The sequence below is a fragment of the Lissotriton vulgaris genome, chromosome 4_1, assembly GCF_964263255.1.
Source record: "Lissotriton vulgaris chromosome 4_1, aLisVul1.2, whole genome shotgun sequence".
Lineage (NCBI taxonomy): Eukaryota > Metazoa > Chordata > Amphibia > Caudata > Salamandridae > Lissotriton > Lissotriton vulgaris.
Window position 1 is genome coordinate 1,504,169,522 of NC_141691.1, and position 16,758 is coordinate 1,504,186,279.

Here is a 16,758-nt window from a genome sequence, read left to right on the forward strand (position 1 = left end):
GACTCTGCATAATTCAGTGTTCAGTATTTAATTGCTTCTCTTAAAATGCGTGTTTGCCCAGTTGTGACCGGTGTCCCATAATAATGACCTGTGTCACATTCTGGAAAACTTGTTGGTGGAGGGACAGTTTGCCTGCCCCTCCTAGGCCTCAGCTGCTGCCTGCCCATCTCTGCCTCCTGTTTCTCTTGGTGCTAGGCGGAGCTCTGGGGAGACACAAAACTTTACGCAATGTGGAAAAAATACTGCTCCTCGGAGTGTCTGCTTCACTTTCTCTGAGCTTGAGCTAGGCACTAAGGGGCGCCAGACAGCCCTGTGTGAGCTCCCAGCTGATCCTACACCTCAGCCCATGAAGCCTGCAAAGAAGCCCAGAAATCTGCAACTTCTTGTATGTTCTCGCCCTCCCTGTGCTTTACCATCTGGGAAAAGAACTTGGTCTTTAGTTGTGTACAAACGAGGGCTGTCACTCTTCCAAGGTGTCGTCTTGTGGGCAAAATGCACCTCCTGTACAAGTAAACAACTTCATTCGTAGCCTCTTACAGCTCTACCGACTCTTATTAGGCCGTCGGTCTTTGTCATGTAAAAGCAGTCTGTTAGATTTATCGTTTACTCGTCTCCACTGCCATTGTTGATAAACAGCACGCCCTGTTTCTGATAAAGTGCAAGAGGCTCATTGAGTCTTAATATTCTTAATATTCAGTTGTAGTCTTGTTGTGAAGTGAATTTTATATACGTTTTTCCTTCCAGCAAGGAACCAATTTTGACGCCTGTAGATTTCTGCATGGGTAGTTTAGCTGCTTCTAGACTTGCTGTGCTCATCGAGGCACCATGTGGTGTACCCTTTTTGGATGTGTATGTATATTGATGGTCGACTAAATAGAACGCGCCTTTATGCCCTCAGACCTCTATAGATAAAAATGAGGCCCCTTACAGCCCCCGTTTACATTTAGACAAGAGCTAACTTATGTTTACAGAGATACAAGGCACCCGAACGCACTTGTCAATTTAAATTTCAGTTGTATTTTTGTTTTAAATCTGAGCAGAGACCCCCTCCAAGCGACACCTCGGAGGAAGGGGCGGGAGCGCCTTCGTTTCACCAGTTTTTTAAGCTTGGGAAGTTTTTCCAACTATTCCATCTAATGGCAGCCTTCCAATGGCATGTATCGGGTCTTAAACATGAGGGCAGCAGAGCACAGCACATCAAGCACTTATTTGCATCCTATGTAAGACCCACGATTCAAACTGAATGCCAATTTAGTTTTTACCGTAATCCTTTCTGCTATGCATTTCATTGGGCTGACTGGGATTTCGACAGTGGTCCTGGTTTCTCGTCCAAAACTCCTCATTGTTTAACTTTATAACTCAAGAGCGGTGCTACAGGTGTAGTGTTGCTTCAGAATCAACCAAAATGCATTTTATTAAATGTAAATATACTGAACTAGGCAGTGAAGGGGTTCATCAGCCACTTTATAGTTTCCGTAAATGTTATCTGTTGAAGTAAGACAAACAGAACAGATAACTAAATGCCACAACTTTTTCTGTCCTGTGCTTTCCTCTTGCAAAACGTTATTTTCCAGTACATTAGCCCACTTGGTAAAAAAAAAAGACTTCAAGTCCCAGGAAGCAGTGTTTTGCTTGATGAAAGTCATGGCTGAACACCCAGCATCCCGGTGATAGGGAGTGACTGTAACGCGAGACACGACGACTGTGATTGGCAGCCTGTAGTATCTTTGCAGTGAAATGTTACAAAGAGCCCACATTCAGTTCTGGAAATGTAATGATCCATTTCCACCGCTCGGGAGATGCCACTGCGATAGCGCTGCACGAGTTGAACGTCGTGGAGGAGCAGAGTCAAATTGACCGTTGCCCTTTATCTTAAAAACGTAACTGTGTTGCAGATACACACGTTTTCATACCTGTGTCACGCAGCAGAAAAGACATAAATGCATAAGAATAATAGTTACTTACCTGTAATCTGTGGTTCTCCAGTATTGGTATCTTTCATAGATTCACATGCCTCAATCATTCCCCGTCGTCGGAGTGGGAGTCCCACTGTACATAGAAAAATCTATAATTATGCCATAAATAACCCCAACATGGGTAACATGGAACCAGGAAGTAAAATAGCCAGAAGCTAAAAGGAAAAAACTTCCACATTTATGACTTATCCAAGTCATTATATACAGTCCAAACTGCAGCTAATCAGGACACAGCACTCTCCAGAATGTTCTCCCTAGAGGCTGAGGCGCTCAGATTTTCTAGCACAATAGTGAACACAGCGAAAAAAGAGCATAAACGAGCCTCTGAGGGCAGGTGGGTGGGTTGCATGGGAATCTATGAAAGATACCAATACTGGAGAACCACAAATTACAGGTAAGTAACTATTGTTCTTCTCCAGTATTGGGGTATCTTTCATAGATTCACATGCCTGAATCAGAGTAGAAAGCAGTATATCCACAATAATGCTCGTTAGATCCTAATTGTAACAAGCATATGTACCAAGGATCTAAAACATATCTATCTATCTATCTATCTATCTAATATATCTATCTATCTATCTATCTATATATATATATATATATATATATATATAGATATATATAGCAATGTTTATGTAAGTAAACAAGAATAGCAGATATGCGTTTGGGAAACAGTAAAGAGGAGGAGGGAAGAACAGAGGCTCACCTTATTTAATAAGATTACGGAGAACCGCTTGTCCCACAGATGTATCTGCATTACTAGCAGCTTCCAAACAGTAGTGCTTGGTAAAAGTGTGCCTCCTGGACCATGTTGCCGCTCTGCAGATTTGATGAAGAGGAACACCAGCAAAAAGAGTAGTGGAAGAGGAGATTGCTCTAGTAAAATGTGCTCTTGGAGTTGTTTGCAATGGTCTTCCTGCATGCTGATGACAGAAACAAATTGCAGAAGAAATCAAAAGAGCTATGGTCTGCTTGGATACTGAGTGTCCTTGTCGTATCCTACCATAGGCCACAAATAGCTGGTCAGATTTACAGATTGAAGAAGTCCGTTGTAAATAGAACTTAAGACATCTCTTGATGTCAAGGGTATGCAAAGTCCTTTCCGCAGGTGATTGAGGATTAGGGAAGAACGTTTTTAAAATTATCGGTTTGTTTAGATGGAAGTCCGAAGGTACTTTAGGCATAAAACTGGTGCTAGTGCGTAGCACTACTGAATTTGAAATGAATTGAAGGAAAGGTGGATTAATAGTGAAGGCTTGAATGTCACTAACCCGCGTAGCTGATGTTAAAGCTAATAGCAGAGACACTTTCCAAGATAGGAATTTCAAATCCACTCTATGGATAGGTTCGAAGGGGTGTCGCATAAGTTGCGCAAGCACCACGTTAAGATGCCAGGATGGAGGTGGGCGACGGATGGGAGGAAAAAATCGAAACAATCCTTTGAAGAACTGTTGAATAATCCTGGCTGAGTACAGAGAGCTGGAACCATCTTGCCGAAATCTTGAAATAGCCGCTAAAAATACCTTAAGCGTAGAATGGGAAAAGCATGATTTTGCCAAGTGTAAAAAGAATGGTAGAATCTGTTCCGGTTTTACATGGATTGGATGGATAATGGCAGTTTGACACCACATGCAAAATCTTTTCATTTAAGTCTGTACGTCTTAATAGTAGAAGGCACACTGGCATTGGCCAAGACTTCTTTACAGTCTGCAGGAATATTCAAATGAGCAAATTCAAGGTGTTCAGGGGCCAGGCGGCTAATTTCAGAGATGCAGGGTCCGGATGGCACATCTGTCCATCCTGGATGGACAGCAGGTGCGGTATTGGTTGAAATTGAATGGGATCACACTCGAAGAGATGGAGGAGTTCGGTAAACCAGAACTGGCGAGGCCACCTGGGAGCAATGAGTATTAGGAGACCAGGTTCTCTCTTCATTTTCCGGAGAACCCTGGGAACCAACGGTATCAGAGGAAAGGCGTTAGCATAGATCTGAAACCAATTCATCGAAAACCAATTCCTGCGTGACTCCCTGTGGGGAAGCCAACTTGCGAAGAATGAGCATTTGCGGTTCTGACTGGTCGCAAACAGGTCTAGATCGGGACGACCCCACTCGTGAAAAATTCGATCCAACGTTGGTTGATGAAGCTCCTACTCGTGTTTGGACACTGTTGACCTGCTGAGGGAATCCTCCAGGACATTGGAAACTCCCAGTCAGTTGAGTGTCTAACGTGGCTCCCAAGAACGTTTTTCTTTGCGATGGGACGAGATGAGACTTGTCGAGATTGATGGAGAGACCCAGAGATTGGAAGAGGGACAAACATCTCTGAATGTGGGCGTTTGCAACTGTGAAAGAATTCGCCTTGATAAGGCAGACGTCTAGATATGGAAAAATATAGATTTCCTCCAGACGAAGGTGTGCAGCCACCGGTGCTAGGACCTTGGTAAACACACGGGGTGCGGAATGTAGTCCAAAAGGAAAGACTTTTAATAGGAAGTGCCTGCCAGCCACTCTGAACCGCAAGAATTTTCTGTGTCTGGGCAGTACTGGTATGTGGAAATACGCGTTCTGGAGATCGAGGGTGGCCATGTGATCCCCGCAGAAAGGAGTTGAAGGATTTCTTGAAGCGTTAACATCCGGAAGGATAACTTTATAAAGTATTTGTTGAGGGAGTGAAGATCGAGAATGGGGCACCATTCTCCTGATTTTTTCTTAATCAGAAAAAATCTTGAATAAAACCCGGTTCCTCTTTGCAAATGAGGGGCCATCTCGATCGCTCCCTTTTGTAGCATCAAATCCCCCTTTCATTTTGGGTTGACGGTAGCTGATGATGAGAAGTGAGGAATCAGGCGAGTACCAGTCTGTCAGATCCTCCCCTTGGTGTTGCTACCGTGAGGCACCGTCAACCTCCCCTCCCCCTTTTTCTTCACATTTGGAGTACACAGGGAGGTGCTAGATCGGTGGTGGACCTATGAGACACACATATATAGGTGCGATAGTTTATTTAGCTTGTGACAGAATGCAGCACATTCAGACAGAAGGCTTTATTATATCCTCTGTCTGATCAAATTAAAGAGTACTTGGGTTTTTTAACCACAGAAAGTAAAAGGGGCAGGCTATTGTTGTTGAGTGGAATTTTGAGTGAGGGGCGGCCTGCTTCCTATCCCCCTGAGGCCCCTGAGAGTTGAGAGTATCCATCCACTCAACAGATACAGGACCTTTACTTGTTTATGAATTGTATGCTTGTAAACATCAACTAAGAGAAAATGAAAATTGGAAAAAATGAACAATTCGCACAAATAATTTACTGATGGATAGAAGCCCATAAAGCCTCCCTGAATTTCAAAATAAGACAAGATCAAAAGAGTTGTTTTGTTGTGCAAGCATTATCAGTCCAGTATGAGCACTGCTACTAAGCAATTCCATTCCATTAGGAAAGGAGGGGTAGGAGTGAGTGTGAGTGAGGAGAAAAAGGGGTGATTGGGAGACAAAAGCCATTACATTGGGTAATATTAACACCCATTATCAATCTTACCAGAAGGCAATAGTATCAATTAATATAATAATTACTATTTTAAAAACCATATAAATGATTGGGACACTATAGTCTTCATTGAAAACAATGAAAAATATGCACTCGGGGAGATCATCTGATATGCAGCTAGAATCTAGTCTCACTTTTGGAACTAAAGAGAACTGGAAATAAAAGGATTTCAAGTCACCATAACGATTATAATGTCAAGGGCCTGGTTTGGAACAAAACTTCCCAATAACTATGTTTAAGGAACACTGACTACAACAAAAATTGGAGTTGGCATTAATTATTATTAATCAAATGTTTCTGTCCAACTGTACAGGACGTAACTTTAAAAAGGATTGTATTGCAATATTTTCTTTAGAAGCATTTACATACAAAATAAATATAATTATTAACAAAAGTGTTATATGGTGACAACCTGAATAAAAGTGAGGTTTACAAATTATTATCAACGTGCATTTGATTAGCTCAATTAATCAATCCAGTTTGAAAAAACACTAGCAAACATTTTTGAGGAAATTAAACAGTGCACCATTGTCAACAATTATTGAGCCTGCACAAAGATTAAATGTGTTTGTAACTCCTATTTCTGGAAAAAGAGAACGGTATCTGTGATGAGCAATATCTTGAACAGTTTATTTTGATTAGGTCAATTAAAAACGATTTCTCTTTTTATCACTGGGTGCAAATAAAAAGGCAGAAAAGCTCCTGCAATCTTTTAATTGCAATAATATAAAATTTACCTGAGGAATAGCTGCACTTCTGGAGGACAAAGAGACTGCAGAAACTGCAAGTCTGCTAACGAGATATCTGGAAGCTCACTGTCAAACTTTCGAGGCTTTCGAGTCTGTGTAAATGAGAAAGTATTTTAATTTACGCATTGATTCGGCAATTACTACTGACAGCATTACTTAAATATGGTAAAAATTTTAAATGAGGCTTTGCATCAGTCATAGGGTACTACAAACTGATACCAATGACCGGCTCCTTTAAATGATCTATTGGTTCGAACCAAGGGAATATAGAAAACTTTACTTACCTAAAACAACTGATGTGCATCCTGTAGTGCTGTAGATTCACATGTTGGGCACACTACTGTCTTCTGGTTTAGGCGTCTGAGTTTTTTGCTTTTTTTCGGGAGGGGAGGGGAGGGGAGGGGAATTTCAGTTTAAATAGGATTAGTGGCAACAGCCCTCAAAACCACAATGCACCAGGACACAGACCCACCTCAATATTACAGGCTGCAAAGTTACAAGAACGTTTGAATCCAGTGCAGTTGTAGATCATAGGCTATGCACAGACTGAAAAGCAGTACACAAATTACTTCAGCAGTGGCTTGTGAGCAGCTGTGGAAGATGTGTAGAACAATGTTAAAGTACTTTTTTCTCAACTAGTAGTTCCTGATCAGTGTAAGTATCCCCACAGTAGCGCTTAGAAAATGTATGGATGAAACTTCACCTAACAGCCTAGTCTGCCATTTGAATTTTAACTAAGAGCGTCATTGTGGAGTCATTTATGTGCATAAAATGTATCACTGATATTGTGTACAGCAAGTATCTGGTTAAAGCTAAACGTATCTACCAATCCTCCTTGTTGCATCTGCCTTTAAGATGGAGCTGTCAATATGGGGCTGTGCAAAAGCAATAAATAACTGTTTAGTTTTCCTAATGGATCGAGTACAGTCAAGGTAGTACATGATGGCCACTCAGACAGATGTCATGTATGCAACTTTTTCTGCTTGCGACTGAGTCTGTGGTAGTTCAATGAAGTAAAAAAAAATTTGGAACTACTGTGGGTAGCACAACACTGTCATTATGTAACTGTACTAAGGATTCATCAACTGGCTAAGTTTGAAGCCCACTAAGTCATCTTAGAGGTAATTACTACAAGAAATTCTACCTTAAAGACAAACTGTAGCGGACACGATTGCAGAGGCTCAAGGTGTGCCGCCATTAACCTAGTGAGGACAATGTTAAGGTCCTGAGAAGGAACAAGTGATCATCTAGAAAGGATGACAGTTTTAAGACCTTCCATAAAGGCCTTAATGTCTTAGATTTTAAAAAAAGATTGGTGTTCTCCATTTTGGTGGAAATAGTTGCTGCTAAATAAACCTTGTCAAATCCTGCTCTTTGCAGGTGTAACAGATAGCATAACAAGGTGCAATTAAGGCATCAATATAATGATTTTGACAGTGGACAAAGAGATTTCATTTTTCTGTTCAACATATTTAAGTAGTAGGCTTTCTAGCTTCTTTTATGATTTGCAAAGAGAAGTCAGGATGAGTTAAAAAAAAAACACATTTAGGACCTCAGTTGCACAAGGTTGAGTGCCATAAGGAAGTCTATACAAAGATCAAGTGTTTTCTTGTGGAAGAATGGACATCTCTAACAACAGACAGTGCAAAGGTTGAGTGTGCATATTGGCACAACAAGAATTAGCATCATATATGTATTTTTGATTTTCTGCACAACATAAGGAATCAGCCGTATTCAGGAAAAAGCACAAGCAAATATCCCTGACTAACTTATCCAAAGGCCACTGCATAGAGACCTTGGTAGTGGGTACCTAGCTGCAAAGATTTGGCATTTTATGTTCAAGTGAGTGGCAAGCAGACCCACATTTGGGGCCTTCCTACCTTCGAATAGGTTTAGAACATGAGAGTTGATCTCCCATTCTTAAGTTTCCTGATGCGCCCTACTCAGCAGATCAGCTATGTTGTTGTCCATTACTAGGAGATTCTGTACTAGTAAGTGTATATGATCACCCAGTGTTGAATCTAGCTATCCTGGAAAGTTGTGGAGTATGTGTATGTGCTCCCTCACCATCTGTTTTTGTAGATAGTACATGGTGGAGATGTCTTTATAAACCAGGACCACTTTGTCGCTAAGTGTTGTTTAGAATGCTTGAAGGGCTAATCGTACAGTCATAAGCTCCAGCCCGCTCATTTAGTGGAATTCGTCTTGAGGGTACCATTGACCTCATTACAATAAGGGCATCCATAGGCGCTCCTGAACCTGCCACAAACATGTCTGTGGTGATGGTCACTTGCCAGGAATTATCGAGAAATGATCTGTCCAGTATAAACTTCTAATTGTTCCACTGTTGTCCTCTGTAGGAAACTGGAATTTTGTTGCACTTGCCCCCACCTTTCTGCCCCATTGTTTACTAAAACATGCCAGTTTCCGAAACTGACAGAGCCCTAAGGCCTGATATCCAGACATTTGTGCTAGTGCACTGTCCCATAAAACAAGTTAAAGTCAAATTGTAACCCAATTGGCAATGACTTTTGCACACCAATAAGTCCCTAGTATATGTTACCCCCTAGAACCTAGACCATGGGTACTAAAGAGGGTCCCTAAGGGCTACAGCATGTCGCATGCCTCCCTAAGGGACCTACACACAAATTACAAGTAGACCGCCATTGCAGGCTGAGTGAAATGTTGCAAACTATTCTGAAAACATGACATGGCACAATCACCCTGTGCCAATGCTAAGTGCTCTGCATGTACTATATGTAAGTCACCCCTACAGCAGGCATTGGAGTCCCAAGGCAGGATGCATTATAGTAAATGTGAGGACATATCTGCAAGAGCAGATATGCCCCTATGGTGTATCGTTCTATTACTAGATATTGCAAGTGTTTAAGGAAGCCATCTTAAGACATGTACTGGGCACTGGACAGCACGAGTTACCCAGCTACATGACTACTTCACTGAAAATACTGGTGTTTGGTATCAAACACCTTGTCTTAATAAATCTGTATTGATGCTAGTACTAAATGTATTAGGACATGCGCCCAGAGAACACCTGAGAGGTGCCTCCTGCAACCTACTAATCCTCTAGTATGCTGAATGAGTACTATTGTTTAGCCTGCCAAAACAAACGAGTTTGTGACCCCCGTGTAGGAGAGAGCTCACGCTCTCAGTGGTAAAAAACAATGCCTGCTCTGGAGGAAAGTGTTTATACCTCCTGCAGCAGGATGGCTGGTGAGATTTAGCATATCATAGCCCCTGCCACCTTTGAATTGTGACCCCGGCTTCCCCTAGACCTTTGAAAATATCACGCCCATCTGGCACCAGGACAGGAGGGAAATTAGCTATAACTCACATAATGAGAAGGACACAAAATTAGATTAAACTACACATCCACAAGGGAGGAGACCTTGAAAAGGGGGGAAAAAACAAAAGATAGGGCAAATTTGTTTCCTAGCCACAAATAACCAAACTAATTGGCAACCCTTGAATCAATTAGGGAAAACAGAATGGATGTTTAAGATTGTCTTCACCCACTATATAGTGGCATGCTTCTTCCTAGGGCCGCTGACACACCCTGGCACAATCCAATGCTCAGGGTGGGGTGCTACTATTTATGTAAAAGGATTTTGAAACAAAAATATTTCAAATTAGGGATCCCAAGTGCAGAGAACAAATAAAGTTAAACTGGCTAAGGGGACACCCGCCGATATATTTATTATGGGTCTCTCTTAGTAGGGTTGAAAACTCATTCTGAATGGGTTATATGTGAGAACCTAAGACTCCATTACCCTGTCTGCTTGTACCAACATGTTTCAGCATCTTGTAACGCCCCACAGGGTTGAAGGACTTCCTCACGATACAGATCCCTTAAGCTTCGTAATACTTCCACCTAGTTAGTATATATTAGGGAGGGAGTCTGCGGCCTGGTTAGCAAGCTACAGTGCACTTTAAGAGTCTGAAACTAGCATCTAGTAGTCGAAATTGGGGCCAAAAGGGAGGGATACCTGCAAAAACACATGTTTTCTTACAACACCTACCACAAATTTAAGGTACCTGTCTGATGTCGTGGAATTTGAAATGGGAATCCTTTAAGCATATTATTCCCATATAGTCTCTCTGAGGTAACAGAGGGAGGACTTCTGTCAAGGTGGCCATCCTGAAGCGGTTAGAGGTATTGTAGCAGTTAAGTACTTTGAGGTACAAGATCAGTCTTAGTGTTTTGCTTTTCTTTTAGGGATGAGAAAGCAAAGAAAGCACACTCTTTGTACCGAATTTAAAAATATTCTTTTGGTAGCCAATCTACATATTGTTCACCTTTTCACAGAAGTGTGTGATTGAATGATCTTTAAAATGTTTTACAAAGAGGCCATGTCACATTAAAAGGGTTCAAAGTGTACTTGTCACTAACAAAGTTCAACCACTGAGAAGAGTGGATTGCATTTGAACCTGTCAAAGGTACCAACAGTGGAGAAGCATAGTTAATGGTAATTCACTTTTCTCTAGCACAAAATGTTTGAAATCAAGTAGCATTTTGGGAAGATCAATCTCTTCATTAAAATTCATTCTTATCTCTGAAATTCACATGAGGTCACGTGAGCTTGTTGTATTATACTGTAATTACATTAATACAGCCCTTACTACTACTGACAAGGCGTTCAATGTGCGTTATTGCGGGAAGCAAGCTACTCTATACATGAAAGTTAGTGGTTAACAGAGTGTTTTTTCAATTTTGGTGTAAATTTGTTGATTAATGGTTGGTCTCGTGCTCTGAAAAAAATGAAGTATTTCCTTCAGTTTATAGTGGTAGATTAAGTTAATAGAGTTAGGTGCAATTATTAGAATGAGTACATTCAGGTGAAAAGAAAAATGGTTACAAAGATGGAGACATTGTGATTTATGGGAGTGAAATGAGACAAGAGAAAAGGTTAGGTATTGCAGTACAAAGTTACTTACCTTCAGGAACAACTTATCTGGTAGGAACATGATCTAGCCGCAGCTTCCTTACCTTTGAACTTCCAGGTGTCAGGCTGGATCTGGAAGATTTTGATAGCAGGACCCCTGCGTGCCGGTAGATGGCGCCAATCGACTGAGCGATGTCGGCAGAGTCATGTTCGCCGTTGCCATGTCTGTATTGTCAATATAACTGTCACTGCGGCATGCTGAAGTTCGAACTTTAAATGGCTTTCTAAGCCAGAAGAGCAGAGCCATGAAGTAACTGATAATGGTGTGTTAAAAAGAAAACGAGGGCCCTGAAGGGAACAGCCCTGCCACTAAAAACAATTCCGGGGAGGATGGGTGGGTCTGTGGGTCTGTAAGAAATCTGTGGCTAGATCTTGTCCCTACCAGATAAGGCATTACCGACGGTAAGTAACCTGTCCATCTTATAGAGACATATAGCCACAGATTCTTTAAATTTGACAGATACCCAAGCAAAATCTTCGCTGGAGGTGGGAGTGCAGAAAAGCAGGAAATCCTGCAAGACAGAGCGGCCACACAGGCACTCCCTGGGAACCTGAGAATCCAGGCAATAGTGTCTGGCGAATGTGTGCAGAGATGCCCACGTGGCTGCTTGGCAGATATCAGTAATGGGAACACCACGCTGGAGGGTCGTGCTGGCTGCCTTCGCCCTAGTAGAATAAGCCCTAAGGCCTTTAAGAGGTTGCTTCTTTGCTAAGGTGTAACATCTTTTGAAACAGAGGATAACCCAGAGTGATATGGTCTTCTTTTGGACAGCACAGCCCTTCTTAGCTCCCACACACCCTATTATTATTATTAGTAGGTTTTGTTAAGCGCACATATCACCCAGAGGGTCTCAAGGTGCTGTAGCGGGTTCCATGGAGGGATGGAGGGAAATTATTCACAGCATAAGAGGGACAAAAAAAATTAAAACAGCCAGATTTTAAGCTTCTTTCTTAAGTTTGTGAACTGCAATAGTTCGAAGTTGCAAAGGCAGCTCATTCCAGAAAAGAGGAGCTAAGTGAGAAAAGGATGTGCCACCATTTCTGGTGGTACAGACCTTGAGAGAGGCAAGTAAATGTTTTGTTCCCGAACTGAGATTCTTTTTAGGTACATACCAATTAGGTTTCTTGGCAAGATACCTTGAACCATTTCAATACATAACCGTATGTATCAGGCAGATCTTGAAACGAACACGTTTGTACAGCTTTTAAACTAGGCGTAGATGGGGACCGCAATGGAAGATTCAACACCAGTCTGGCAGCGGTGTTCTGCAACACCTGAACATCTGGTATATAGTTCATCATTGAAAAAGGCCATCAGCACGATTCCATAGTCTAGACGTCTTATTATTAAACCATGAACAAGTGAGTTCCTTGATTCCAAAGGAATCCATTGGAAGATTTTACATATGATTCACAATATGCCGCGACATGATTTACCTGGTCCTTCATGGACAATTTGTAATTTATTTTTACACCAAGGTTTTGTACCATGGGCTTTGGGGAAGGACAGAGGCCAAGGCTTGCAGGCCACCAGTCATTTAACCAGAGTTCATGTGCCTTTCCAAATAATATTACTTCGATCTCACTAGTGTTGAGCTGAATGAAGATGGTTAGTTTGCATCCAGGTGTTCATATGTAACAAACAGCTTTTTTTGTTTAATAACAAATTTTATTGCCATATTTTTCAGGTACGAAGGCAATCACTTTGTTACAGCGTATTTTTGAGAATGTATACAGTTATTACCAAACTATATATTTGATATAAACAGAAGTTAACAAAAATAATTGCTTTAAATGGAAGGTGCACCATAAATGAAGTCGAAATCGCAAATGAGGTCCATTAGCATTCTTTATTTGTAAATAGATTAAAATCAGCCATCAGCCAACGTGTTTCATTCCTATCACATTAGGAACTTCATCAGGACTTTGTCCATCAAGTAGTGTATTCAGGAATTGACTTGACCTGAAACCCTGATGTTTGGGTGAATATCCTGGCAACACTACAACTACTATCTATAACTTTGTGAATACACTACTTGATTGACAAAGCCCTGATGAAGTTCCTAAAGTGATAGGAACGAAACGCGTTGGCTGATTTTAATCTATTAACAAATAAAGAATGATAATGGACTTAATTTGCTATTTCGGTTTCATTTCTGGTGCTCCTTCCATTTTTTAAAAATATATTTTTTGAATTTTGAAATATAAACTTTACATATCTGACCAAACTTACATTTTCATAGTTATTCAGCAACTTTCCGGAAAATACAGTGGCTTGCTCAATATTCTAACAAGTACATTTTTATACATGAAAATAATACTTGAAGTTTTCAGTCCACGTCAGCAAATTATCGTTTGTTCACTGTCTGCTGCCTCCGTTTACTATGGGCACAATCATGATGCATGTTCGCCTTATACAATAAGGGCAATTTCCAGCCACCAGGTGCCTCTCTCGTATGTGAGAGTCAGGAGCATTCAATTCGTAAGTATTGCTGTGGTGCATATTTACTGTATGACCTGTGTCAATGTTCTGATATAAAGATATAACATTTTTATTAAAGACTTAACAACCAATCAAAAGAAATTAAATATATACAAAATGTATAAGCGACTAAAAAATATGTGAAAAGAAACCAAAAGAAGACGCCATCTAGAACTGGGTACGACTGGGCTGAGGTCTGTGTGTGCAGGCATGAGGAGGAAGCTTATGTTCAACTAGTATGGGGTTTGGAATTGGAGGGAACCAAGACAGAACGATCTTCCTCAAGGTGTTGTGTATCCAACCGACCACATAGCATATACAAAAAGTAGAGGGTGGCCTACAATTACCCATACGACCGGGGGTTCTGGTGCTCCTTCAATTTAAAGCAATTCATCTTCTCTGGATTCCAGTAGCACTAAACAATTGCAAGGGCCGGAAGTAGATGCACAGGACTATACAACTGACTGCGACAGTGATTGAGGTGCTGAACCTGTGGTCAGCCGTTGGAAGCTTTATGGATAACTTAACAAAATAAGTTCAGTGCAGTTGTACATGTGTATTACATACATAAGAATCAAACAGCCTTTGAATCTGATTCGAGTGTCTGTTGAATTTGGTCCAAGGATGATTAACAACTACGTATCATCTGCATACGAAACTACATCAAACCCATTTGATCCAATTACCTTTACCAAAGGTGCAACTTAAAGGTTAAAAAGCATGGGACTAAGTACTGATCCCTGTGGGACTCCCTTATCTACCGTCAAAATGCGGGGAAACTTGTGTACTTATTTGCACAGCAGATGTCCGATCTTTTACGGTGTTTCTCAGCCAGTTAAGGGCTTTGCCTCCGATTCGCATCTCCCACAACCTTTGTTCTAGAGTTATGTGGGAGATGGTGTCAAAGGCAGCTGATAGATCTAGTAAGACCAGCATTGCTGACTGCCAGTTGTCTTGGGCAAGTCTTATGTTACCAATTACCAGGGAAAAGTCTTATGTTATCAACTACCTCCACCAGGGACATTTCGGTGCTGTAACAAGCTCTAAAAGCGGACTGAGAAGGATCTAGCACTTGATGGCTTTCTAGATGGGTTGTTTATTGACCAGGGACTCAAGTACTTTTCCAAAATAAGGAAGTACGGAAATTGGCCGATAGTTACTGGGCTCTTTAGGACCTGACAATTGTTTTATAATGATTGGTTTGACCCTAGCCCATTTAATAGCAACTGCCTCTTGATTTAAGGAAATGTTAAAAAGGTTGGTAAGACCTTTGAGAAGAACAGGGGAGGGACTTGACAAAATATGGGGTCGAAGCGGGTCAACTGAGAGTCTGTATGCAGTTAAACTCGATGTTTTGTTCTTGAGTTCTATGTTTGGGAAAAGTGTTGTAAATATTATCAATTTGTTCCTCAAAGACGGGAGACAATGTGCCTACCCAATCTTGCAAGGATGGGCTGTCTATCTGGCTAGATGAGGGATTGGTAAATTCTTTTAGGATAAAGAGTTGGTCATCCACCCGGAAACCTTTGGGGAATCAAGGTAGAACGATAACACTCTTTTTGGGCCCAGATGGTAGGGACGCTCCTGATATGGCAGCTGAAGAAACGCAGATAGGGCTGAAAGGTAGCTCTTCAGATTCCCCACAGAGGAGCCCTGCTGGGCCAAGGAAAGAGTAAACAGGAGAACACTGACAGAGAGGCAGATAAGGGGGTCAATAGACTTTTCTGTACAGGAAGGTTTAAAGGTGTAGCTAAGATTCAGCAGAGGTTACACGTATAGATTAAGAGTTAAGATCATAGATTTTTGTTGAACTCATGATTTATGCAGCAAGATTTTGAAGAGAAAGGCAGTGTGAGAACATATGATCTTTTGTTAGGTAAGAGGCGCTCCAGTTTAGAGTGACTCCATCTAAACCAACCAGTCGAAGAAGTAATGTTTGACAGTGCACTGTGTCAACAACTACTGAAATGACCAGAAGTAGTATTGTAGCTGCACCATTATTGTTCACTATGCTTTTATCGGTAATCACACTTTGGGATTATGAAAGATTGCACCCTCTACTTGGGTAGATTCCTCTTTGCCAGAGTGGGGTAGTTTATTTTCTTCTATGAATTCTGAGATCTGGCGTAAGGATGCAGTTTCCATAATTTTGTTAAGGAAAGGTATATTGGGGATTGGTCTGTAGCTGTTGGGGTTCTTGGGGGCCAAACTTGTTCTTACCTAGTGAGCATATGTATAACTTCTTTACGAGCTATACAAACGTTCCTGCTTTAAGGAGTTAATTATAGTATTTCTACCTGGGACAGATTCTGATGTGTGGGTGGCAGAGGGCAGCGGGCTTTTAATAGGTCTTCAAATTATGAGGTTTTAATTTCTTGGAAGGCTGATATAGATGGATTAGGTATCTGCTGTGATTGTGTCTGCATACAGGGGATCAATTTATCTCTGGATCTTGGTTGTTAGCTAAGACTCCTGTGTGTCTACTTTGAATGATAATGTGTTGCTATTTTATTGCAGATGTCTTGTAAAAGTGAGTTGAGGTTTGACAATTCTCTGGATTTAGAAATGTTAATGGAATGTTATGGTTTATTTGGGCATTTGACAATGTTGATACTACATAAGTGGATTTGTTACCTTCTTTTTTGTATCATTTGTATATTTTATTGTGCCTGTTAAGGCACATTTTATCTTGAGAGTTCTTAAGACATTGGTGTTGAGATGTGTTCTTTAATTTGTTCAGGTCATCATTCACTGTAGGGGCTTTCTTCTTTGCCATGGTTATAAGTTGTTTGGGGATAAATGTGTCAAAGGCTGAGGGCACCCATTGAGATTAATGTGTCAAAGGGGGAGGGCATCTATTCCAACTTAGTTATTGTTTCCTGGTGGTTATTTATTGTAGGAGGTGATTTTACTTCCTGCATGTTTAGTTTAATGTTTCCTGGCTCTAGACTATACTAAGAAGTGTGAAAATTGGTCGGGTAGATCCCGGCGGGGAGGGGTAGGACGAATGCCACGGACACAGGAGCCTTGAGCCTTATATACAGAGGC

At 41.2% G+C, this 16,758-nt stretch overlaps 1 protein-coding gene across 7 annotated transcripts in view; it reads right to left on the bottom strand.

Annotated features, from left to right (window-relative positions):
* RB1CC1 (RB1 inducible coiled-coil 1) overlaps positions 1 to 16,758 on the bottom strand; it is a 544,646-nt gene that overhangs the window by 304,050 nt on the left and 223,838 nt on the right. For all 7 annotated transcript variants that reach the window (XM_086965748.1, XM_086965743.1, XM_086965750.1 and 4 more), the window contains one exon: positions 6,256 to 6,359. In XM_086965748.1, coding sequence (XP_086821874.1) covers positions 6,256 to 6,359 — 104 coding nt within the window. The remainder of the gene's footprint in view (positions 1 to 6,255; positions 6,360 to 16,758) is intronic.